The 24,986-nt window shown below is 49.1% G+C and overlaps 1 protein-coding gene and 1 long non-coding RNA gene across 4 annotated transcripts in view; one reads left to right on the top strand and one right to left on the bottom strand.

Moving 5' to 3' along the window:
- Positions 1 to 24,986, bottom strand: part of agap3 (ArfGAP with GTPase domain, ankyrin repeat and PH domain 3) — an 85,592-nt gene continuing 60,606 nt past the window's right edge. For all 3 annotated transcript variants that reach the window (XM_078099935.1, XM_078099938.1, XM_078099934.1), the window contains exons 13-18: positions 22,443 to 22,598; positions 11,968 to 12,122; positions 11,506 to 11,596; positions 11,095 to 11,317; positions 3,276 to 3,531; positions 1 to 2,490 (exon numbers count right to left, since the gene is read on the bottom strand). In XM_078099935.1, the coding sequence (XP_077956061.1) occupies positions 2,254 to 2,490; positions 3,276 to 3,531; positions 11,095 to 11,317; positions 11,506 to 11,596; positions 11,968 to 12,122; positions 22,443 to 22,598 (1,118 nt within the window). In that variant the 3' untranslated portion in view covers positions 1 to 2,253. The remainder of the gene's footprint in view (positions 2,491 to 3,275; positions 3,532 to 11,094; positions 11,318 to 11,505; positions 11,597 to 11,967; positions 12,123 to 22,442; positions 22,599 to 24,986) is intronic.
- Positions 17,601 to 19,643, top strand: LOC120813370 (uncharacterized). Its single transcript, XR_013467228.1, has 4 exons — positions 17,601 to 18,317; positions 18,414 to 18,494; positions 18,972 to 19,283; positions 19,487 to 19,643. It is a non-coding gene; the product is annotated as an uncharacterized LOC120813370 (long non-coding RNA).

Here is a 24,986-nt window from a genome sequence, read left to right as displayed (position 1 = left end):
TGTGGATCTCCCCTCGACGCAGGGAACTACATCTTTTTATTTGAGTGTTTATTAGTAGGTCAACAATCAGCCGAGCATCCAAGCATACAACAAGTTACTCGTCAGCTCTCGCTGCGTTTCACGTCGTCAACGTAAAAGGAAATACAATAGGAAAATGAACAACAACAACAAAAAAAAACAAGGAAAAAGATATTTACAAACTGCATTATAAATATGTCAAATGTACATCATTATACACAAGTACCCGAGATGGTCGGTTCGTGTGGAGACCAGAGAGAAGTACCTTAAAGGAGGAACACAACACAACATATGGAAACAGGGTTCATGGGTCAAAAGGAGCCGTTGGCCTAAAACCGTTTAGCTCGTTTGTCTTCAGATAAACGCACCGAGCTGATATTCACGCGTCCACGCCGAGTCTTCTAGTGTTTTCTTCTTCATCCACATTGCAGATGCTTCACTGTACACATTTAACTGATCGTTAATCCCCTCGGACGCTGAAAGAAGTCGGTGCCAATCAAATCTCAAGCTTTCTGATTCAATTTGCAGTCGTTTTTTTGATATCTGGAAGAAACAGGACTTTTTAGGGAAATGTGCGTTTCTGCTTTCTTGCTGAGCGATGGATGAGAAGGTCCAGGACTCTGCCGCGCCCGAGCTTTGCGTACGGAGCTGGAGCCCGGAGGCTATTAGCTTAGCTTAGCTTCGTTAGCACAAAGGCCCGGAGCTAAAACCTGCGGAGCATAAAAATGAACATGTTCTTTCTTGTTTGTTTAATCTGAACAAAAAACCCAAATGACAATGCGTGTTGTTAGAGCGCGGCCTAACTTTAGGCTAAGCGAGGCTAACCGTTTGTTAGGCTAATTCAATCCCCTCCCGGCACCAGCGCCGAACAAAAGCACATCGAAGAAAGCATATTTCCCAAAATGTCAAATCTGTTGTTTTACAAAATCCCCGTCCCATTGATTTACACACACTCCTCCTTCACCACATCTTCAAAACAGGAAACACAATCCTGATCGTAAGGCAGACAAACATCGTGCCTTTGTAAACCAAGTTTAAATAAAATCAAGTTTAGACCAAAGGTCAATTCAATAAAACACAGAAGCCAACTTCCACTTCTGCGATCTCGTGGTCACTTCAGTCACTTGAATGCGTTTTGTTAACCGCCCTCTTTTCGGCTCACACACAGGTTTTAACGGAAAGCCAGAGACGGCGTCTTGCGAGGAGGAAGGCGAGCGAGCGGCAGCTACTTTTTACAGACGGCGGTACATTGAAACTCAGTCACGTTCATCCTTTCTGCGAGGAGCGTGACCAGAAGACGTACAGTAACGCACACGCACACGCGGTACCACAGGTGAATTTCACAGCGACAAAAGAGGCTCTCGCTGCTTCCACAGGAGGACGATGGCTGTTCCCGTATCTACGTCCAACAATCAGCAACACAATCGGAAAGAATGACCCTCAACAAAGACGTCGCTGATGGTGCGATTTCACCGCTCCGATCGAACGTCTGAGTTTGAATGAATTTTGATTGAAGAGGCTCGATGGTCATAAAACATCATGCCCCTTAATTCCTTTGTAGTCACAGACACTCCTGCGGGAGGGTCGCGTCCAGGGAGGCGAAGGGAATGACTCACTTCTCCCCCCCCGATAGGAATTCCGCAATCAAGTCCTTTATGATGATCTGAACCCATTTTCCTGTGAATTAAGTATCTAAATCATTTGGACTCTTCAATTATCATTGCTTTGCCTTTGTATATGAATAGCATGTCATGAGTTTTGATGGCGGCGTTGAGGACATGCATCATTACTAAAGCTGCAGCAGCCATTGAGATGGCGGGAGATTTAGTTTCTTTCCCACATCAGTGTTTTGTCACAACTATTCCTCACAGTTTCGTGTTATTATGCTTAGCCGGGGAAATTCGAAGGAAGTTTCTCATTTCAAGCTCATTACAAAGCAGTTTGCGTGGCGGAAAGGGGGGAAGACATAAAAGGAAATGTTCAAGCATTAAGGAAATGCTTTTCGTAGGGGAGGTACGAATGCAAAACGAGTCATTTGTTTGGTTGGCGCTTAAAAAAAAACAACCTAAAAGCTTAAAGCTGATCGTGATCATTTCAGACCAAGATTGAACAAACTCCAAAAAAAAAAACAGTAATATAAAACAAACAATGTACAATGTCTGAACAGCCGTTTCCTTCGGGCCTGGTGGCATTTAAACAACGCGTCCGCCCTCGTGGATCCCGGGCTACGCGAAGCTACATGATGCTGATGCTGCGGTTGAGCTCGCACTGGGCGTTGTTGTTGTTGACGTTGGGGTTGGGGTTGGGGTTGCGGCGGCTCATGTCGGGCGTGGTCACGGACGCCAGGCTGCCCGCGTCGTTGGGGCAGCCGTGCTGGAGCAAGATGTCGGCGCACTCCTGGCTGCCGGCACGCCGGGCGCAGGACAGCGTGGTCTGGCCGCGGGCGTCGCGGCTCTTCACGTCCACACCGTACTGCAGGGGGAGGGGTCAGGTTTTATAATTGTGTAAATGGTAAGAAAAACAGTATGAAGATGATGATTTAATAACACAAGCACTCTGCAGCTGAACTGGTCTTTCTGATTTTACTTGTTTTTCCCGGTTTACAAGCAGAAGCTTGAGATCTAGACCTGTTTGTTAAGTGCAGCCGGCATTTACTCCTCCGCTATCGGGAGGAGTAAATGCTTCGATTTCCTCCCGATGTCTGAGCGCGCCGGCTTTCGTTGTCCTGCACTTGAATGCATTTGACTCGTGAGGCTGCAGCTGTGATGGAGCGAAAACAACTCGGCACAACAAAAGTAATTTAAATCTGGAATTTAAAAAACGTGAGCAGGTTATGCATATTTTGACTTCATGAGAGTCGTATTACGTTATTTGACGATATTAAATGAACGTTATTTTCTGTATCTGCTCATCACTTCGCATTATTAAAAAAAGTCTTGGATCGTCTTGAATCTTTCATTTATGCGTTTTGAACTATTCTCACCACACGGCAGCTGCCACCAAGGTACATGTGCATTTTGTAAAATATTGGGCAACTTTCTGGGAATTAACAAAGTTACATTTCAAACGTCAACAAAATAAATCAGCATTTGCATAACTGTTAAACCGGTTAAATTAAATAAACAGGAAATATAACTGAATGGCTCGATATGGACTAATATACATCCCAGTAGTTTAATGCATTAGAGACACTGTGGGGGAGAAACGTGACAAACATCTGGCGCTGAGTCCTTTTGTAACGTCCACCTCCGACTCACCCAGATGAGCAGCTGCGTGATCACCACGTTGGCCATGGCGCAGGAGAGGTGCAGGGCGGTGCGTCCGTCCCCGTCCCCGTAGGTCTCGTTGACCTCCTCCTTGGTGCCGTGGGCCAGCAGCAGCACCACCAACCTCAGGTCGTCCTCCACCACCGCCCGCAGCAGCTGCTGCCCCAGGGGCACGTCGGACTGGGGCAGGCCCACCAGGAACAGCTTCTGCTCGTACTTGGCCCGGATCCAGCGCTCCTTCTCCTCCCTGGAGGGCGGCGGAGGACAGGGACGGGTCAGGACGCGCGGGCGATTGAGCAGAACCTTTGGACGTGCGTCGCGTAAGCCGGAGGCGGCGAGTCATGCGGCAGGAGGTGGAACGTAGACACACGCGGGATGTTTCTAAATATTTAGAGCGCGGAAAGCTGTCACGGTGGGAATATTACAGCGAGATGGTCTGCAGAGATGAGAGAATGCCAAAGGGCCGCGATGCTTCGGGCGACATTCCGCCCGCCAGCGATGGCGGCAGCGACAGCGAGGCGGTTAGAGCCCCATTTCTAAAGGTTACACATCCTCCACAGCGTGTCTGCTGCTCACAATACGGGAAGGAGGGGGACGGGAGGGTTTTTTTTTATCAGCGCCGTCGGCTGTCAGTCTGGACCGGTGGATCCCCTCCACAAAGGAGGCAGTGTGTGTCTCTGCGAGCCCCCGGCCTCCCCTGGGGGGGCGGCCGGGCCCAGAGTCAGATCGATGGGGCTGAATGGCGGCCAGAAAGGGACGGGGCGGGACGCGGGGCTCCTTCTTCTCCGGCGTGAGGCAGAGAATAGAGGCCGAGGGGAAGGCGCCATCCTCTATCGCCACGGCACAGTTATATCTATTGCTCTCCATCTCGACCCCCCCCTCCGCCGCCCCCCAATTTCATTCTCTGCCCACACACACACAAACTGTCCAAATAAGAAAGAAGGTAAAAAAAAAAAATCAATATCAATATGTGAATGAGTGAGCATGCCCAGTGTGGCTCTGACCCCGTGACCCCGTCGGCCGGCGTGATAAGGGGAGCAGAAAGACGCTGTTGTGCGGCTGAGTGACAGGGAGGAGAAGCGGTGTTCGGATAAGTTGAGGCGAGAGCGACAAGGCTCCCGAGGGACCTTCTATCAGCGGCCGGAGGGCTTTGCAGCAAGTACGAGCTGACAATCAAGCTCACTTCAATTCTACTTCATCACGATCTCCAGAACAACTTAATCACCGACATCGGCCTCGTGCACGAGCAATGGAGCACATTCAATCCCAGATTTATTTAAAAGGTCGGTTCCCCCCAATTCACAGCGGTTCTTTGTAGCCACACACACACACATTTGGTTACAGTCCAGCTTTTGTTTTCAGGGATTTCCATTTCCACCTCGATGCAACGGAGGTGAAAGCAATCCTGTCAGTGGTGCCGAGCTTATTGTAAAGAAACATTCATATTTATTTCTGTGGATCTCATTAAAAGACCAAAACCGACAACATGTTTGTGCTTTTCTCAATAACGGTGTCACATTTCGACATTCAGGTGTTTCAAAAAGACATAAAGGACATTAACGTTGTTCTCCGTCATTACTTTGGTCGTCTCCCACCGTCCCACAGGTCCGGACCCCCTCGTGTCCTGGCGACCTTCCGTTGCGTTTTGAAGTTTTCGTCGTGTGGGCGCCGGTCGTTTTTGTGTTTGCAGCGTTTTACTGTTGGATTTGTTTTACATGTTTGCGATGCGTCGGCCACCGTAAAATTGCCTGTACTTTTTCTATATTGTTCGTCTGAGACTTTGAATTTTAATTTTATACATCGAATGTCTGCTATTGACGATGCAATAAAACATCCATCGGTTAAAAAGCAATTTGTACTCTGAGTAGTTTTTAAGAAGAGCACTTTGTACTTTTACTTAAGTATTTTTAACACTAGTACTTTTACTTGCAATTGAGTACAATTTAAGCAATGCAACGGTACTTTTAGTACATTTTAGTACTCTGCTGATTTCACAGCAGTTTAACAGTGAGGCTCCTTCAGACTTATTGACCAGTGGAGTAAAACGCTGCATCAGGCTTCAGCAACGCAGACAATACTGTAAGATAAATCAACTTATTATTAGGCCCAAACCTAAAATAATACATACAGGCAAAGTGCACATCTGCAGACCTCTGCACAGCCTGTCTAACGATGACCCAGAGCCCGGCGTCCTGGTGTCTCACAACCGGCCGGAGTAAAGAAATGAGGAATAAAAGAGGCGGATGGGCGTCCTCGTCATCTGCGCGGACCGACCCCCCCGAATAGCACACGTTACAACAACAGCGGCCGGTCCAGCGTGAGTCGCTCTCCTCCATTACGACAGGCGCAGCAGCCTCCGGACTCGCACGGAGGAGCGCGGCACCGGCTCCACCTGTTTGAGGGTCTCCATCAGCGCCGCGGCGCGGCCTTGATTAACTGCCAAACGCCACCGGAAGCTCGTAAAGCGGCTCGAGCCACACGTCGGAAACGCTCTCCACTCTATTGCCGTTTACGAGCATATGGGTGCATTTTTATTACGAGCTCAAGGGAAACGCGGAGGAGAAGGTCCTCTTAACCGTTCCCCCCTCAGACAATCGTTTCTTAAGGGTATACGGGGTATTATGTGAGCAACAATACAGCCCTAATGGCAGGCGATTGCTTCGTTTCAGAGTTTTATGGTGTAAGACCTCCATCAATCTCTACTCAGTCATTATGTGCCGACGAGCCTGTTAGCAAATCAACCGAGAACCAGCGGACGGCTTCAGCAGGCGGGAACGGGCCTTCCTGCTTACTTCCGGTGAACTATTTGAAGAAAAAAAAAAAAAGTGTCCTTTTTGAAAAGAGGATATTTTGAAAACTCTCAAACAAACTATAATCCTCCGGGCAAAGGAAGAGAGACATTTACAACCTTTAACAAAAATCCGAGCGTGTTTAAAATCACTTAGAGCTGTTGTTTCAGAAAGCTGGACCACGAATGAGATGCTGGCGATGTGGCGCCCGGCGACTTGATATGAGCTAAATGAGGCAGAAAGTTGCACCAAGACGTGAAACAAAAAGGCCGAGGAGAACCATTAAGAAGACGTCAAGGTCTCAGAAAGGAGCCCGAGGACACTTTGTTAGCCGAAGAACTGCGGGGGGGGGGGAGAAAAAAAGACAAAAAGAGCCGCTGACGGCGAGCCGGGGATCCAACGGCGGCTATTTTTACACGGAGAAATAAGAAGCAGCTGGACGGTGTTTAATTCTGCCACTTGAAAGGCGAGTGTGAAAAGTAATCCTGCCTCTGTCTTTTGTTTCAAATAGAATAAACAATCCAAACAGGCGGCCGGGGGGGCGAGAGCCTGGAAAAGGACGCTTCCTCACCGCAGGAGGAAGAAAAATAAAATCAGCAGATTTAGCATGTCAAAGTGCCGGGATGGAGCGTGGGGGGGGGTTCACAGCATGGGGGGATATTTAGGAAATTGAACTGATGGTTACTCGTCTATATGTACACACACACACACACACACACACACACACACACACACACACACACACACACACACACACACACACACACCACCCTGAGCACATGCTTGTTGGAATCTTCTCTGTTGCTTGGGGGACGAAGGGGAGCTTAAAGTTCCCAATGAAAATGCCGGAGTGTCTTTTATGTGAAAACAAGGCGCCGTTTGCTTCGCCGCGATCTTCTTCCTCCACGTTTCGCCCTTTTTTTTTTTTTTTTTCTTCCATAAAACTGACTTTTGCGTCGTTAGAATTCACGTGAAACAGGAACATCGGAACGCTGGCAGAGACGGGCTCCCGTCCGGAGCCGGTGTCCCCTTTCGTTTGACTGCGCACACAGATAAAAGCAGCCCCAACGGCAGAGAAAGGCCCCTTTTATAATTCTACCAGAGCTCCGTCCTTTCAGCTCTGCGTTGAGCAATGGATCCTGACCCTGACTTAATTAAGTGGCAAATGGCGGAATGATTCTCCCAAACTCGGCCCGCGGAGTCAGGAACACATGACTGGCTTCAGATAAAGAGGGACAAACAAGGATAATTAGTCAAGCCTGAAAGACAAAAGGCAAACGGGAATTTATAAGGAGGGGAAGGGAAGCTGAGACGGCGGGGGCGGAGCCACCGAGTGACCAATCCGACGGTAATAAAGGTGCATTGGTCCGTGAGTCCAGGGGACGTCCGTCTTTCAAACACATACCGAGTCCTCCTAAACAATCAAAGCCTCCGCAGCTCCTCCCACCCCTCAAACAGACGCAGTGAAGGGGAGAAATGGTGGTGGTTGGTTGGTCGGAGGAGGGGGGGGGTTGACCGGCCTGAACAGACCTCACAGTGGGGGGTGGGCAGCTTGTATGGGAGCGATTCCCAGGCGGCCAGCAGCTTCACTTCCACAAGCAGAGGGGAGGGGAACAGACAGGCGGAGCGAGGGAGACGACAGAGAGGGGAGAAAAAGGAACAACGGGGCCAGAGAGCCGGGGCCCCAAAGCATCAAAGGTTGCTAAGGCCCAGAAATGAAGGCGCAGCACAGTTAAAAGGCCTCAGTACGGCCTCCTGCGGGCCGCTCAGAGGACGACGGCGGCGAAAAAAAGAATCTCTGCAGATATTTTCCCCGAGTGGAACCGCTGCCGCTTCTCCCCCCGGCTTCCCGGAACAGGCGAGCGGCATTCAAAAGGTTGTCGTGCCGACCCTGTGCGGAGGGGCCGACGGGGAGCATCTGGGTGCCGAGGGCCCGCCAGAGGGGCCCGGCTGAATATATCGTGACATTAATGAGGTTGTCAGACTCCTTGTGATGGAGTGGCTGCGTTTTTGTGCCGGCCCTCAAAACGCTCCTGCTGTTAACCCCTGCTGAACCCTCGGCGAGCACGACACGGGCCCCGCTGCACCAACGCGCTCCAGCTCTCTGACCCCCCCGCCAGAGACTAAAGCTCCTCGTTAGGACTTTACGCTACTACCCACGCTAAAGTCGTGCATGCTGCGGTTAAGTGGCCTCGGACCTTCGTCCACGTCCCCCCCCCCCCCCCCCCGGGGCCGAAACCAGGTGGCATTTGGGCAATTAAGTGACCGTGGCTCCCCGCTGGTCCCGCACGGGGCTAATTACCGACCTGTGGGTCTCACTTACAGGGAAGGAGGACGTGGGGCGACCCGGCCATTCATCCGACTTAATTAATCACTCCTCCTCCACCCGGCGGCTCCTGGCAAGGCCGCCTATTCCAAACGCTCTGCTGAGGGTCCCTAACCTGTGAGCCCCCCCCCTAAACCCCCCCCCCCCCGACGCTGGAATAACTTGGAGTCCACTGTGGACCAGTCTTAGCTCGGGAGGACGAGGGGAGGTGCGGACCGCCGGAGCGCAGGGGGTTAAAGAGGGGGGCGGCAGCGGCGGCGGGTCTGGGGAGGTTAGCGGCGTGATTCATTTTTATTACCACGCGGCCCCCGCGGGCGGCAGGAGGGGCAAATTATTTCTGAAACAAAGTGGAGGCTCTCATCAGAGCTATTACCTGCCCGTGGCCGAGGGCGGCGCGCAGCCCACAGAGGGTGACAGTGAGAGGCCGGCGCCCGCTGAGCGATAGCCGTCCACATCCGTCCACGCTCCGGGACATCTCGCCCAAATGAGAACCGCTGTCTGCGCGCGCGTGTGTGTGTGTGTGGGGGTGGGGGGGGGCAGAAGAGGACGAGGTTAGCGGTTGGACTCCCCCGCCTCCCCCGCTGGATCTGTCAGAATGGTCCGCGGTGTTTTCTGTCGCGAACACGCCAAGCAATTAGAGGCGGCGTGCAAAACACAGCGGCTCCCAGGTGCTAATTAAAAGAGCGACATCGCCGAGCGCAGAGATCGGGCCGAACGCACAAACGCATCACCGACGCAAAATAGCCAGAGAGCGACTCCACAGCAGGCGGCCTTTCCACGGGGGTCACAACTGTAACCGATGACGTACAACGGATTTCACTAATTATTCAGAATAAAAAGAACTTTAGTGAAAAATCCCTCCGGCAAAATATTCGCATTTACAACTGCAGATACAACGATTAAAAACAAGCCGCCTGCTTGACACGAAGTGATGAACACGATTGATCATCGACTTTTAGCCCAAACTATTGAAACGTCACCGGTTACAGTTTCATCAGTATTCTGCAAAGGCTTAAAACAGGTGCCACATATGCACGTTTGCCTGCGATCGGTCTCCTGCCGCCGTGTTGGTCCGTGTACGACAAATCTATACGCCGTGTTCTTCCCGTCCAGGATATCACAAGCTAAACCGATCTTGTGGATGAACGCTTTTAAGTTAAATCTCAGAAATGCGCGCGGGGGTGAAACCGGTCTTGCAGGAGACATTCAATCAGACGGCGAGTTGATATTCAGGTAGTTACTGAATCGTTTAGATTAGGTGTCACTAGTGCTTAGCGGGACCCGGGGAGCCGCACGCCGCCCGGCGCCATCACAAAGCCGCCGCGCGTCACCCGTGTGACACAATTAAAATCCTCCTTTAAGAGGAGATTCATGGCGTCAAAGGAGGGAAAAGAAGCTGCATCCCGTTGAGTTGCTCACGATTCCTCTTTTGGGATGAAGCAAAAATAATGTGAGGGCAGAGTTTTGCCCAGAAGTCATCAGCACCTCAATGACCAGTGGCCACATGTGATTCTTACAACTGCTGCGCTTTGTCTGGAGATTAGTTATGCTGCAAATGAGATTTATCGCTCGACAGGGAAAACTAATGGAGATGCTGCTGCAGGATGGGATCGGATTTTTTTTTCAGACAATGAAGAACCTTCCTGCTGGAGGCGACGTGGGACGGACAGCGGAATCAACATCAATAATCTTTCATCAAGTCCACGGAGGAGCACTTTGGCACAGATAGCGTTCGATAAATAACTCAAGGCCATCATCCAGCTCCCAACCGGCCCGCCGACATTCTCTAACGTAGCGTCTGCAGCGTGAAAGCGTCACGCGGTGAAGCGACCATACGGCGCGTTGACTTCTCCACAGCGTCTTCTGTGCTGTGAGGCCACCAGGTCAAGACGGTCCCCGGCTCATAAGACGACGCGGTCAATATGTAGAAGTTTGATTACTGTGAGATTCAAAGAGCAGCTATGAAAGTATTAAGAAAAGCTCCGTATTGGTTTAGAGCCTCTGACTGAAGAGTATTTTAATCAGTTGTTCATAAATTGGTACAGAATAAACACACATCTTAAGACCCCAAAGCCAAAAGGGACATCTTCCAATAATTATGATGAACTCTCAATATTCAGTAATGGTGGACGACAGTAATAATGTTACTAATAAAGTTTAAGTTTCCCTGTTGAAAAGTCACAAAGCTGTGATGTTAAAAGCGTCTGGCGCCACGAGGGAGACCCTGCAGACAGTCTCTGCTGCGACAGACTGAGCGATGACCCGCCCCCGCGTGATGGATACGTGACACGGCAACCTGGGCGCCACCCCCCCCACGGGGCCCCCGGGGGCCCGGCTCCCGGGGTGGAGTTTAGCCATAATGGTGTGCTTAATTACCTGCGCAGCCACACGGCAGGCCATTAGTCAGCCCGGCACGCCGGGTCTCACCTGTCACCGAGAGACAAACAATCCTCCCGCCGGATGTGGGGGAACCTCAGAGGGGCGCGAGCAGGTGGCCACTGGGGTAACAGTGGCAAAGTCCAGGGTTTATACCAGATTTATACCCTCTGATAGGAGAGCGAGGACGGCGGGTCGTCTCACATCGCCTGGATTGTTGCTTTAAAGTTAAACAAGACGCCAGAGAACCGTGTAGAAATGAAGCACATTACACCCCTTAAACGAGGAGGTCCGACGCCGGGAACCTCGGCGTGCTCACCTGGCGCTGTCGCTGCCCGGCTTGGCGTAGCCCTCCAGCGCCCCCTCCCACACGCTGTTGGCCATGGCGTTGCCGATGGCCGTCATCACCATGCTGAGCTCCACCGGCCAGTCGTCCAGGTCCAGGGAGCGGACGCGAGACAGGTGGGTGCCCAGGTTCCTGTGGATCCCGGAGCACTCGATGCACATCAAGGCGCCCAGGTTCAGGCTGGCCCAGTCCGGGTCTGCGTGATGAGGGGGGGAACCGGAAAACCCAATTTTAATACGCTGTGCAACTGCAGGTCAAAGAAGAACCGAGTCACTAGTTTGTTTGCGGGAACAAACAATCCGGTGGCGTCGCGTCGGGCCGGAGGCGCTACGACTCAACAGGGCCGCGTCCTCGTGGCCTCCGGCGCCGAAGGGCCGTACTCACTGGGGGCATCGCAGTCCACGCAGAAGCTGTTGCCCCTCACGTTCCGTACGGACTGGATGGCCATCGCGTCGCTCTGGCTGCCTAAGCGAGACTGCAGCAAACGAGAACAAGTCAGCGGGAAGTAATGGAGCAAGAGGAGGCGAACAATTACAGCTGGACGGTAGGCAACCATCGAGGGGGGGGGGGGGGGGGGGTCTCTCAGAGGGGAAATGTGAATATGAAAATGAGGCCCGTGTCTCCCCGCCGTGCAGACGCGAGCCGCGTTCCCTCTCTGATGTCTGTCAGTTCTAATAAGAGATCCCCCCCCCACACTGCAGCGCACCTGTCTGGCAACCTCCCGCGTGTGACAGCTTGAAGTGGGTGAGGGGGGGCCGGGGGAGGCCGGGGGAGGCCGGGGGAGGAACGGGAATGAAGCAGCAGAATCGGAGGCGATGAGACCCCCCCATCTGTCGCGTGCGTTACCTTGTTCTTGATGCTCTCACAAGACTGCAGGCTGGCGAAGATCTGGCTCTCGATGGCGCCGACCCACAGCTCCCGCTCCTCGAACGTGGACGCCTCGAAGTTCCACGTCTGCCCCGTCAGCGACACGATGACGAACTCGAAGGAATCCTCTTGTTCTGTGAAACCGGGAGGCGACGAGTGAGACTCGGCGAGGGGTTCGGGCCTCCCGTTGAACTCCGCGGCGCCGCCCGTCCTCCTCAATCATTACAAATATGTACAATATCAAAACATCCACTACATTTAAGACTATTTCCAATCAGCAGCCGAATATTTAGGAAAGCGATTTCAAATGAATGAATCGAATCAATTCATTATAGATCATCTATAATAGATGAATGAGCCTTTATTCAGAAACCCAACATACAAGCATGAACCTGAGGAATAACATTAGGTGTCTTCTTTGAAATTGTATTTTCTATTTTGATGTCTTATATGTCTAATAAATTAAACTTTTAGAGAGCTTAGTCCATTATTTCAACGTATTTTTAGAGAAATTACAAAGCACAGGTGCCTTGGAAACCAATGCAACGAGAAGAAAGCGTGAAGATTGAGAACAAAGAGCTGCTGAACACATCTGAATCAAGTAATTTCATTGAATATTTACTGCCCAGCTGTTATTTATCAACGCACCGTGGAAAGTTTTCACTCTTTTCCAAAGAGTACAATGAAGTTTTTTTATAGTACTGGGCTACATTTTTTGTTTGGGGATGTAAACAAAACTACATCAGCTCAAAATCCTCTTCAAACTACGCGCATCAGCGTCCTCTTTGTGTTTAACTAAGATTTATGAAAATGTCACCTGTCGTTGTGGAACAAGAGCTCTGACACAACATATGTTCCAACACATGCTGTAATGCCTCTGCTGTTCAGAGGCAATTCATTAGCGGCGTACTGTACAATGTGACTCGTGTAACGTCTCTGCTCTGTGCACATGCTTCAGCTCGTAGCCAAATGATTTGTAATTACCTAATTAATGTCTATGCAAATAGTCATCTCATTTGCATGCACCACGTTTGGAGGACCGGGGGCGGGAGACACCGGGGGATTCTTTTTCTCCTGTGCAGCTTTATCATTAATCGTTAATAGAGGTTACATTGAAAATAAATGCGTTTAATGAACAAAACGTGGCGATGCCTCTGATGCACTAATGCGCTAATGTGTTTATTTCTCATCTGCGCGTCTGCAGCCGCGAAACGACGGCAATCAGACGATAATACGACCGTCAGACAAATCGACCAATCAGAGGAATTACGACACTTTGTGTTGGTAATCAATGGCGGCTCCTGGGCGCCGTGCGGCTAAATGACAGATGTCTGACGGACGCCGCCGATCCCTGGAGCCCAGGTGGAGGGCGTCTCTTCAGGGGGAAAGCGATAATCCAATTAGCTCGACACCGACTTCAATTATCTGATTCAGTTTGCGGAATCGACTGCGGGTCACGGAGAATCAATGGAGACTTGGAAGTCTCTTTATTTAGACTCGCGGTGACAAAGTGTTTGTGTGGGCGGGACGTTTTAAAGCACTAGTGGGGATTAAAAGAGAAACACGTCTATTTGAAGCAACCGAGATGGTCAACTGGAGCCTCAAAGTGCCACAAACGAGTAGAAATAAAACTGCTTGACTAATCTGAATGCGAACAGTAAAAATCTATTTTCTTGTCCAATATAATTCAGGTACAATAACTAATGCACTTGATTAGAATTTGTTGCTCCCGGACTCAAATGTTGCTATATGCTGTTTTCATCTTAAAAAAAAAAGAAGAACCTGAACAAAGCTAATTATTCTGTTGGCTGCTCAGGCACAAAATTGGAGGCATTAAAACACTTTCATTATGGAGATTAAAAAAGCAACGGATGGCTGCTTTCTTAAACTGACGAGTGGGAAAACAGATCTACCGCGCACGGGAAAAGCCCACGCGGGACAAACCGCAGCCACCGAGGAGACAGAGGACGTACGATGTGCTCCACGTGAGCACGTCGCCGAGGTCGAAGGCGGTCGTCTCAGACGCGGCGAGCTCGTGAAACGGCCCCGTTGGCGCTTCCTGTTGCTGCTCAAGGCTCGCAGTTAGCACGTGGCTAGCAGAGGAGCCCCGGTGACCTCTAGCGTGAGCGTTGACCTCCTGTCCGCGAGCCGGCAGTCAACAAGTTCCTGCCAATTAGAAATAAATGAACGCGGCCGGCGGAGGAGCAGCCGGTGAAGAACGAGCGAAATATGACTTTCCTTAATTAAACGCGGCGTAATAAAAAGGAAATTACGAGCGTAATGGCCGTAGAGCTGCAAAGAGGAAGGAACAGATGAAAAGATTTGCATCCGCCGTCCACCATTTACATGGATCATAAACACTGTTCAAGTTATTCCTCAGACACTCGACGGTCGCTAACAGCAACACAAACGCTGCAGAGCGCCGATAAGGAATTATTGCCTCAAGGTACAAAAACCTTTTGATATACTTGTATTTCAAGTAATTTAATTTCATGCTACTTAAGTATAGTTATCTTTTACACAACTACACTTATCTGACAGCTGTAGTTACTTTTAAGATTCACATTTTACATTAAAAAAACTAAGCTAAATGCTAATAACTGTTTTATTGAGGTCATTACTTTAGAGTGATGTCATCCAGGCGGTTTAATTGCTGCCATTAAAAGATCGTTGTTCATCAAATTTGTTTCACCTGAGAATCAAAGTGGGAGCAGGAAGGAAAGGGAGTGACCCGGGGACGGTGATTCCTCTACTGTGCAGCAGACGCACCGGCGAGGACCTGTGGACCAGATTAACACCTCGGGGGGTGGGGGGGGGGGGGGGTTTGAGCCCAGCTGTGCAGCCTGTGCTGCACCGCGGCGTCTATCTGGAGTCCGGAGGCCTTAGAGACGCCTCCTCGGCCTCGAGGACTCACTCCTTCCCGTCCGTTTGTGCAAAACAAACAGTCTGGCTGCAGCGGCGGCGAGCTGCGCCTTTGTTTTCCGCGGCGCGAGCGCCGGGCAGCCACCTAAAGAAGCGCTCGCCGTTCCCGTGAATTAACGAGCAGTTGGGAAGAACAGGCCGAGGCGGTGCCATCTGTAAATGTCACAGGCACTGCTTGCTCATTTTACACATCATTAAAGCCAATATTCCTAACCTGTATCAGAGCAATCAGGAGCAGGCCATTACTGCGACAGGGGCCCCGGGGGAACCACGACCAAACTCACAGAGAGGAGAACAGGGCGGGAGGGGGGAGATGGAGCACCGTCTTTATCTATCTGACACACACACACACACACACACACACACACACACACACACTCTCAAACAAACAAGCAGCACACCTTCCAACTATAAACAAACACATGAAATCCGGCCCAATAGCACGACGTCGCTATTAGCTCGTGCATTTAACACCGGAGCAGAATGAAAACAGGGCCAATTATACGCGAGTCTGTGGGCAGTGTGTACGGGGCCCAAATGAGAATCTTGTTATTCCTTCCCCTCCGTACCGTGGAAGCCATTACACCAGCGGAGGCTCCAGGGAGAGCTTTGGGAAATGAGAGCGAGTCGGGGAGTGACAAAACAAAGTATTGAGATAAACACCCACCATTAGCGCAGGCAGTTAAACCTCCATTTCCTAATCCTCAGCTGGACTCCAGAGGATATTAACCCGTGGTTTCCCGAGGTGCAGGACAATAGGAAGTTGGGCCGACGACATGTCGCTATGTGAACTATCGATGCGTTTTGATTTAATTTGGGCGCCATGAAGCCGCTCTGTAGAAGGGAGCCGGACAGCAAGGCTGGTTTCAATCTGCAGGATTTACAGCGTGTGAGACAGTTAAAGGCTGTGAGAGGAAACCAGGATCAGACATGGATTAATAAAAGTCAATAGTGACAAACTAAAGAGGAAGAAAACGGCTGGAGACGTTAGCCGCTACGTTCTTTACTGGCCTCTCACCACAGCTAACAGAGCTAACAGCGCTAACAGCGCTAACAGCACTGACAGCGTTCACCTGGGGCGTTTGGGGGGGGGACACCTGAGTCCAGTTCTTATGTCACATGGCTTATGCCCCGCCCCCTTCAGCAGGTTGCTGCAGTGGAAGAAGAAGAATTACTCCACCATATTTACGTTACTACAGCCAATAAGTTGTTTCCTGCTTTAATATAGAATGTAGCATAGAAAACCTTCATGATTTGGGATGACAGCTGCTGATGAAGATCCCACGTTACGTCGTGTACAGAAGGAAGCTGCACAGCCGCTTCCCCTCCATCCCATGCAACTGTTCTCACCACGGTCAGGCTTCTGCTTGTCTTTTTGATTTAAAATCAATAAAGTCATCTCTAAAAGTCTAGTATGCATGAGTTAAAATATGTGTGTGTAGTCTAGCATTCTACCAGTGTTTAACTGTGTCAAGCAGAGCTTCTATTTCATAATTTCCACTGATCTGATGAGTGAAGATTACATCCATCCTTTTATTCTGTCTGAAATGTAAATTAAAAAATAAACTTATCCTGTAATAATAGCGAACACAATCCAGTCAACCAATTTACCATGTGAAATAAAACAACTTGATTAAAATGCATTGTTGAATCTTTCATTAAATAACAGGTTATTAACCAATTTGGGATTAAATAAAGTGCCCCATAGCAAAGCAAAATTGAAGATGAGATCTCCTTTATGTCACATTTACATCTCCTAGATATAAATGAGCACTAATTGAGACCAAAGTGGTTTTCTCATTCTTCTCAAATGTCTCTCCTGAGAATTAAGTCTCACATTGAGCACAGTGCAAGTTCTCTAAATTCTCTCACAGCTGTCTCTTTTCCTGATCTCAACTAAGAGAAAAATGAGACATACAATGCAGCTTTCAAATATGTCTCAATTTGATCTCAATTATATCTCAGTGAGAAATATGTCTCGTACTGCTCACTATTTGAGTTCTCAGATTCTCTTACAGTTGTCTCTTTCTAGTGTTTCAGCAAAAAGAAAAAATAGAGTAGTGTTAGCTCTCAAATTAGTCTCAATATGAGACATTATTTAATATTATAGCTCAATCATATCTCAATTTATCTCAGCGCAAAATTTAAGAAAAGAAGTATATCAATTCAGGCAAATAATTTGAGATGGTTTACATAATGTTCAACTTACAAAAGGTGTTTATTTCTGACAAGCCATACAATTCATTAATTAGAATTTTGAGTTCTAAAACGTAACCCATCAAAACATAAGCCATGATTTGCTCAAAAGACACCTTTGTGAACTTTCTAAATGTTGACAATTGTGCTGTTTTAAAAGAATTCACAGCAAAGCTCTATTGTATAGAGCAGTAAAAGAGTGTGTAACACGTTACTCCAAGAATCCTACCTCATGTGTGATGAAAGAGTCCGTTATGACTATTACTATTAACGTTGCACGCGCGGGAGACGTGGTAGCGCGAAGACCCGCCCTACAAAGCAGCTCATTGCATGGCTCACGATTGATTAGACTTTTCACCTCGAGTGGTTAAGGTTAGGATAGCGGATTGGTCAGGGGATAGGACCTGAACAAATAAAAATGTTGTTATCTAGAACACAGGGCTTTTAAAAAGAATGTAATAGTATAAATGAAATATAATCTGTGGGTATACTCCAGTCCAGCGGTGGCGGTAATACAACAACAAGTTATCAACCGCCAGATAAAAATAGAAGAAGAAGAAGAAGAAGATTGGAGGGCGGGTCTTGGCGCCAATTCGTAATTTCGTTGGGGTGAGAGAAGTGCGTCGGTAACTGCTGCTGCACCTGTTGGCTTTTGCCCCTGCCACGAAGAGGTAAGAATGAAATTCTTTTGACATTATCATAATAATGGAAGGTGGGGATTAGGTAATTAGGTGTCTGTCCAACAAGTAATTGACAAAGAAACTCCGAACTGTATTCAGACTGTCGAAAATGGGATGGTTTGCTAAGTTAACGTTAGCTAACGGCTAATGTTAACGTTAGCTAATGGATAACGTTAGCTAACTGCTATTGTTAATGTTAGCTAATGGATAACGTTAGCTAACGGCTAAAGTTAACGTTAGCTAACGGCTAAAGTTAACGTTAGCTAACTTGTGTTAGCTAAATGTTTTAAATACATTTAAATTTGACTTTGTTGACTGGATTTGCCCTCCTATTTTTGCTGTACACTAGCTATTTATCTCTGAAATTTCAGATCTGCAAGTTCATAAATATTGTGTCTATTGATGTTATACTTAGCGTTAATGATCTAAAATGTATTTTTTTCATTAACCGGATGGAGCAAAAAAGAGGCTACGGGTTCCCACTCAGAAAATTGAAGGACCTGAGCTCCCCTCCCCCAAATGAGCAATCTGGTAAGTATTAACGTAATAGTTTGTTATATACGGGGGTAATAATCATAACATTAATAATGTCTAAAAATACCAGTCTAAATTGTTGTGGCCAAATAGAAATTCATTTCCATCGATGAATCCATCACCTGACGGGGGACATGCAACAGGCCGCAACACAGCTGGACCACCACCCTATGGGTAGGTTTGTCATAATTATTACATAATCGCCTGGGCCCATGAGTTCAACACTTTTTATCCTTATCCGATCAGATTTGGCAAAGTTCAAAACCAAAGAAAAACATCATTTGGATAACTTTGTTATCCAATCTATGATAATAGAATAGGCTCTATGCACAGCTCCACTACTTCCCGAACTTAAGGCTGGTCTTTTATTTCCTGCCTTACATTATTGGACAAACTGATTAATCCACGTGTGTCTGACCATTGTGACTCAGACACACGTGGATTAATCAGTTGTCCAATAATGTAAGACAGGAAACCAAGGAGCTGCCTTAAATTCAGGAAGTAGTGGAGCTGTGTGTAGACCCCATTACTGTATTTGAGTAAATAGTATGTGAATGACTCTTGGCCCTGATGAAAATGATTTGCTATTATTTTTGCTTAATGATCAGAATCGTTTACGTTCATCTTTTTACGAGCTCACTTCCCTTTCAGATACAGGCCGGGTCAGAGAGCTTCAGACTCTCTGCGACTTAATTGGAGAGAGATCTGGTGGCAGCCTAGCTTCACCATCAAGCCAGCAGGAGCTGTTTCCTGGGAGCGGCCAATTCATCTCATCATTCCGCCTGGCTGCCATGAATCACGCATCAAAACCAAATTGCATGCGTCTGTTTCATGCACTTTTTGATAATTTCTTCACTGTTGAGGAGTGTCAAAATGCAGTGCCCTTTGGTCACCCTGGAAACAACCCCTCAGGAAAGGAAGGAAAGCCGGTCCTTGACTGTAAAAAAGTTGACTGAATCCTAAGTACGTTTTTTTTTAAGGATAACACTTTTTTTCATATTCATGATTGGCCAAAAAATCGTACTTGCTGATTTGCAATTCTCTGAACTGAAATGAACGTCTCACGGTGTTATTTCCTTTTAACCTGAAGTGCAGTTGTATATGGTCTATGTGGTAATTTTTTTGTCAAATTACTCATGACTGATTTTAATGCTCTTGTCTTACAGATGTGCAACTCTACCGGACTGGGAACCAATTGAGGAGGCCAAGCTATGTGGACCGCGATCTCTCTCTCTTTTGTGTGTGTGTGTGTGTCACACAAATGCAGTTTTCAATATTGAGTATTGTTTTTAGTTGTTTCTAATTAAAAGATAATTAATCTTTAAATTGCATTCTCAATTTGTTCTTGTATTTCTCAAATATACCTCAGATATCATTCTCATATATAGCTTCAGTAAGACATTAAAGAGAAATAATCAAGAGATGGAAGAGACGTTGGACACACAATAATAAGATCTCTTTTAAGGCTCATAATTCTCATATTTGTCTCATGTTATTCTCCTTCAAATGGCCGAGACACAATTGAGATCAGGGGTATACAATTATGAGATCTCTACTGTCTATCCCACTTCTCAAGTATTGCTCAAATGGTATTCTCAATTTAACCTCCTTTGTCTTACTTAGCTTATGTCTTGCTCCTAAGGGACCCTTAGGAGAAGTAACTCAGAAACAAATGATCACAGAATGATATGAACATGAGATGCTCAAATTGAGCTCGCGAGATGAGATTGAACAACAGATGAGCAACACATTTTTCCTATGGGGCATCTCAAAATAAACTCCCCCTGGTTTCTCCGTTGTGAACATCGCCTTGCAGCCCGCTGCAGCTCATTATAGCCAAAGATCACATCGTCACATCGTGCGACCAAAGCTTCAGTCCGCGATCTTGTACACTGGCTAAACGTGTGCAACGGTGCAGGGAAATAAGTGCGGTTTGATCCTAGAAAAACAGTTGCTGCGACGTGGACGTAAGCAAAGACTTTAACGCCGTCGTCACATCCGAAGCACTCGGGCAAACGCTCGGCCCTCGTCGATTTCTGTGACCTTAGCGACAGCGACGTCGCCCATAAACCTGCAGGAACCCGGGAGCTCCTCGTCTCAGCTCGCCTCCTTTCCTGCAAACCTCCCCGTCTGCTCACGTTGGACCAAATCAAAAAACACCCCGAAACAACGAGCATCCGATACACTTTCTTTAAAAGAGAAATACATTAATGATGCTCCCTGACAGTCTGCATTAATCAGAGGGGGCTCCCCCTGAACACAACTCTTTATCGGCCATCGATTTTCCAGTGGGTTTATGGCGAGCGACGCACTGAGAGAGCTCGTCGCCGGGCGGCTGCTGGGAAACACATTACGGGGCTGTCAGTCGCCTCGCCATGCATCCTGCATCATTCTTTAAGCACATGAGAAGTTCATTACAGCACACGGCTCTGACAGCGCATCGCGTATCGGGGACTGTGTCCGTTTGCGCGTCTTTGGTGGAAGTGCAGCGCCGAAGACTTAACGGGGAATTCATACGGAAGCCAAACACGGGCTTCTGATTAGAAAAGAGAAAAACGGCTTTACATTGATTTGGAATAAATGGATTTTTTCGCAGGTTCAAATGTGATTTTAAAAGCTCGCCTGAAGCCTTTCTGAACGTTTGCAGAGAAGACATCTCTGTGCGTCATTTATCCTCTCGTGATCGGACTAACTTGAGTTTATTAAAGATGCATAAGATTTTCTCCCACTTGGAGGAGTACCGGGGTACAATATTTGGAAATGATGGCGCGGCAACAGCTTCTCCAGGCGTCCTCCCACATCCTCCACGTCCAATGTTGACCAAAATGATTTCTCACCTTAAGACGTGCGCGCTGTTTTTGATTTATGATGCTTCACAACTACTAAAATTCAATTTCAGCCCGCATCGCGCGCTTCTGATTGCCCCGTAAATGAGATAAACTGATAGCAATTTATTCAAGGATCTCACCTCTCCTCCGCTTTCCCTCTCTTCTCCTCTGTGCTTCCACCGGGAGACACAACTCGCATCCCAGACTTGGGTGAATCCAATATTTAAGCGATATGTCTGTATTCCGGAGCATTCAGCAGAACAGACAAGGTGATGCTAATGGAAAAAAACCCTCGCCGAGAACAATGAATGAGATGGAAAACAATGTGCGTGTTTGATGACGTGAGGAACATTCAGAATCTGCCTCCTCCTGTCTGATTACTCTTAGATTCCCTCCTCGGGAAGTCCAGGAGTCATCCGACATCAACCGCTCCCGAGCGGGCAGCTCGCCGAGGAGATTTGGCGGCGTTTGATAATGCCGGCCATTAAGAGCCGGGTCCCATTAAGCGCTAAGTAGTGACCAATAAAACAGAAGTAATAAGACTCTGCTTCTGTGCATCCGACTGCTAAATGTAAAAAAAAAAAAAAAGATCAGATCAGAGTATCGGGGATGCGACCACATGGCGCTCCGACGACCCCAAAAAAAACGGCACCACTTTGTCGGCGAGATGCTGAGGATGTGCCCTCCAAACAACAACGTGGTCAACGGACCCATTCAGGAGAAGCTGTCAGAGACCATGATATAAAAAAAAAAAAAAAAGCATAATGATTATAAATGCCAGGCCCCATTTGAGAGGCGTCAATGCCATTGTTGTTGTTATCCAGCGTATCAATCTTGTTGATTGATCATCCCTCTCCGGTGACATCGGTTTTTTATGGCCTCCGAAATGCGTCCCGGTGTTTTCACAATGCCGTCCAATTAGGGGGCTCCATTCATCATTGGCCGGGAGAATCATTATTAATTGGGTGGAGAGCCGACCGGCACTCCCCTGCTGAGGGGGATCAGGCCTCTGAGGCTGCACGCTAGAGGGTGTGTCTGGGGGGGGCGGGGGGGCTCTTACCCCGCGGTTCTCACGTGACACTGAAAACGAACGCACGTCCACCTCGGGTTGCGTGTGCACGGAGAGGGAGAGGCCGCGGTCAGGCCTTCGACGGGACAGAAGACGCGATGCGACCGCGGCGTGTTTTTAATGGGCGGCGGAAGCTTCAGGTGGCGGCGGACGCGGCGGTAAGAAAAAAAAAGAAAAAGAGGTCGGGGGTCATTTCGGAAGTGTGGCTTTGTGGTCGGGCCGTACCTTCGTTGCCTGCAGACAAGCCGTCCGGCTTCGTGATGCCCGTGCTCTTTTTCCGCCGGTGTTTCTTGCGGTTGGCGTGTGGCGAAGGCGGCGGCTCCAGTTTAGGACTCGTGGCGCCGCCCGCGAAGGAACCCGAAGGATCACTCGTCCCGTTGGCTGAAGAAAACAAGGAGAGGGAAAACTATTAAAACACGTATCAGGTTTACGGTGACTGAGCTTCAGCTTTACAGTTTCATACTGAATGAAGTTAAAGGTCTTTAAACGCAGCAGCACCTCTGGTGGCTCAGGGTCGTTTTTGGAGGCTGATTTACCAGCAAAATGTCAAAAAATGACATTTAATTCTATTATTAAACCGCAAAGAGTTTATTTTTTTAACAGCAGACAAAAGATTTTGTCCAACTAAAAATGAATATTAATATTTATTGCCACGATGATCCATAATATGAAGATAATGAACTGCAGAATAATTATTATGAAGAGCATCCATGAGCGTCCAATTTCAAAGTTAAGAGAGATTTGATGAAATATCAACCAGGAACTGAGAGTCTTTTTCCTTCTAATGACGACTGTTGATTAGTCGGCTATTAATTGTCTTCATTGCTCTCAGCTCAAGGCCACTATGACGGCCGACATGTGACACAGAAAGAAAGGTGTAAAAATGGGAAACCGCACCTTTAAAAACGAACTAAGCCGACAGCTTCGATTTAACTTATTCAACTGGGAAAATGTCCGATGACGCGTCCAACGTCCGCAGCGTGAATCACCGTGAATAATGAAGCACGCTGGTCACGTCCTAAAGTGCGTCCACGGCAGGAGGACTGGCGAGCGGCGGCGTGGCTTCAGACGCAGTGGAGGACAGGCGAGGGGCGAGCAGCGGACTAATGGTCACCTCGGCCAGCCGCCGGCGGCGCGACAGGGGGGCTAAGAGCCGGCTTTGTTTCTTGTAAGTGATTTTATAAATGTGATATTAACCTGTGCTACCGTTGGCCAAAGGGACGGGAGGGACGCGCCGACGGGGGGGACGGAGGGACGGGGGGGGTACGTTTGTCAGCTCGCCATCTTTCTGATTTCCTGACATTTGACATCACTTTCCCTTCTCTTTCCCCCTCCGGATGCCATTATGAATCGGGGAGCGGGGGGCCCCGGCCCTTGGGGGGGGGGGGGGGGAGCAGGGGAGGGAGGGCCGGTAGATGGGCCCCATATTGCTCTCCCCTTTACCACCCTGTGTGGTGCTGGCAGCCTCCTCCATTGTCTCCCATCAAAAGCTCATTGTAGTGTGGCAAACACCATTCATTTTCCCCCCCGCGCGCCGTCCCAGCCCCCGGGGGGGGGGGGGGGGCAGGAGGACAAGGGGCTCAGGGATTACTGCTGTTGTCGTTGCCGCTTGCACATGCTGTAATGTGCAGCGCTGTGCCATTAGCCAGTGTACAACATTAGGCCTAATTCGGTCATTACCTTTGGGGAGAAGGGGCCGTCTTGGAGGAGTAAGATGGGCTCAGCAGGGGATTGGAGATGCTAACGCGAGGAGGGGCGCGGGGGGGGGGGGGGGGGGCGGCTAAGCGTGGCCAGAGAACACACGAGGCACCTGAGACACGCGTTGGTGCATCCGTGCTCCACTTAGAGGGCCGGCGGACGCCACTCGGACCGGCATCAAGTAATTTGCTGGGAAATAAGAAGAAGTACGAGGCATAAAACAGCAAAGCGGAGACTAATAACGGACGGATTCCGGCGCGTCGGCGCTGCCGCTGCTCTGAATGGCGGCAGCGCAGCCACACATGCAGCGGCTCCGCGTCGAGGCGTCTGTTTCAATTTCCCTGCTCTCTTACAACAGCCCCCCTGAGACGAGTCATTAGCTGGCTCAGACAGCTGGGGGCACAGGGGTCCTCCCTGTAAACCCCCCCCCCCCCCTCTCCCCCGCTTCCTCCTCCCTCTCCATCCCGGCGTCTGTCCCGCCAGCACAGCGGCGTATGGTGGTGAGGGGGGGGGGGGTGACGGGGGGAGAAGACTCGAGCTCCGAGCCGCCTCCGACGTGACAGCCAGCATTTGTTTAATGTCGCTTGAGGTTAAAGGGGAGGGCTGCCCCTCGGGGGGCCCCGAACGTGTCATAAACACCTCTAATTATCAATTTCTGCCCCTAATGTTGTGGAAAATGACCCGGGCCCCGCTCATCCTGCCCCCCCCCGCGCTCGGAACACGCACGGGGGCAACGCAACCTCCCTTTGTCTGCAGCGTGAAACGTCATCACGGCACCTCGAGCTGCTTCTCAGCTCTAAACTATCCATTAAATGAGGAAGTTAGAACTGGACCGTGTGTGTGTGTGTGTGTGTGTGTGTGTGTGTGTGTGTGTGTGTGTGTGTGTGATGAGGCCCTCTGTGGATCCGGAGTCTCTCTCCCACTCAGCCAATATCACCTGGGCAGGCGGATCGGTACCGTCTAACCTGTGATTACAGCGTCCTACACTCCAACTATGCAGATGACAGTTTAAAGACCCCGGGTGAGACAAAGAGGGGCCTCTAACAGCTTCCTGCCTTTACCACACTGAGA

Source organism: Gasterosteus aculeatus, chromosome 3, assembly GCF_964276395.1.
Source record: "Gasterosteus aculeatus chromosome 3, fGasAcu3.hap1.1, whole genome shotgun sequence".
NCBI lineage: Eukaryota > Metazoa > Chordata > Actinopteri > Perciformes > Gasterosteidae > Gasterosteus > Gasterosteus aculeatus.
This window is presented reverse-complemented; position numbering and strand designations above follow the sequence as displayed.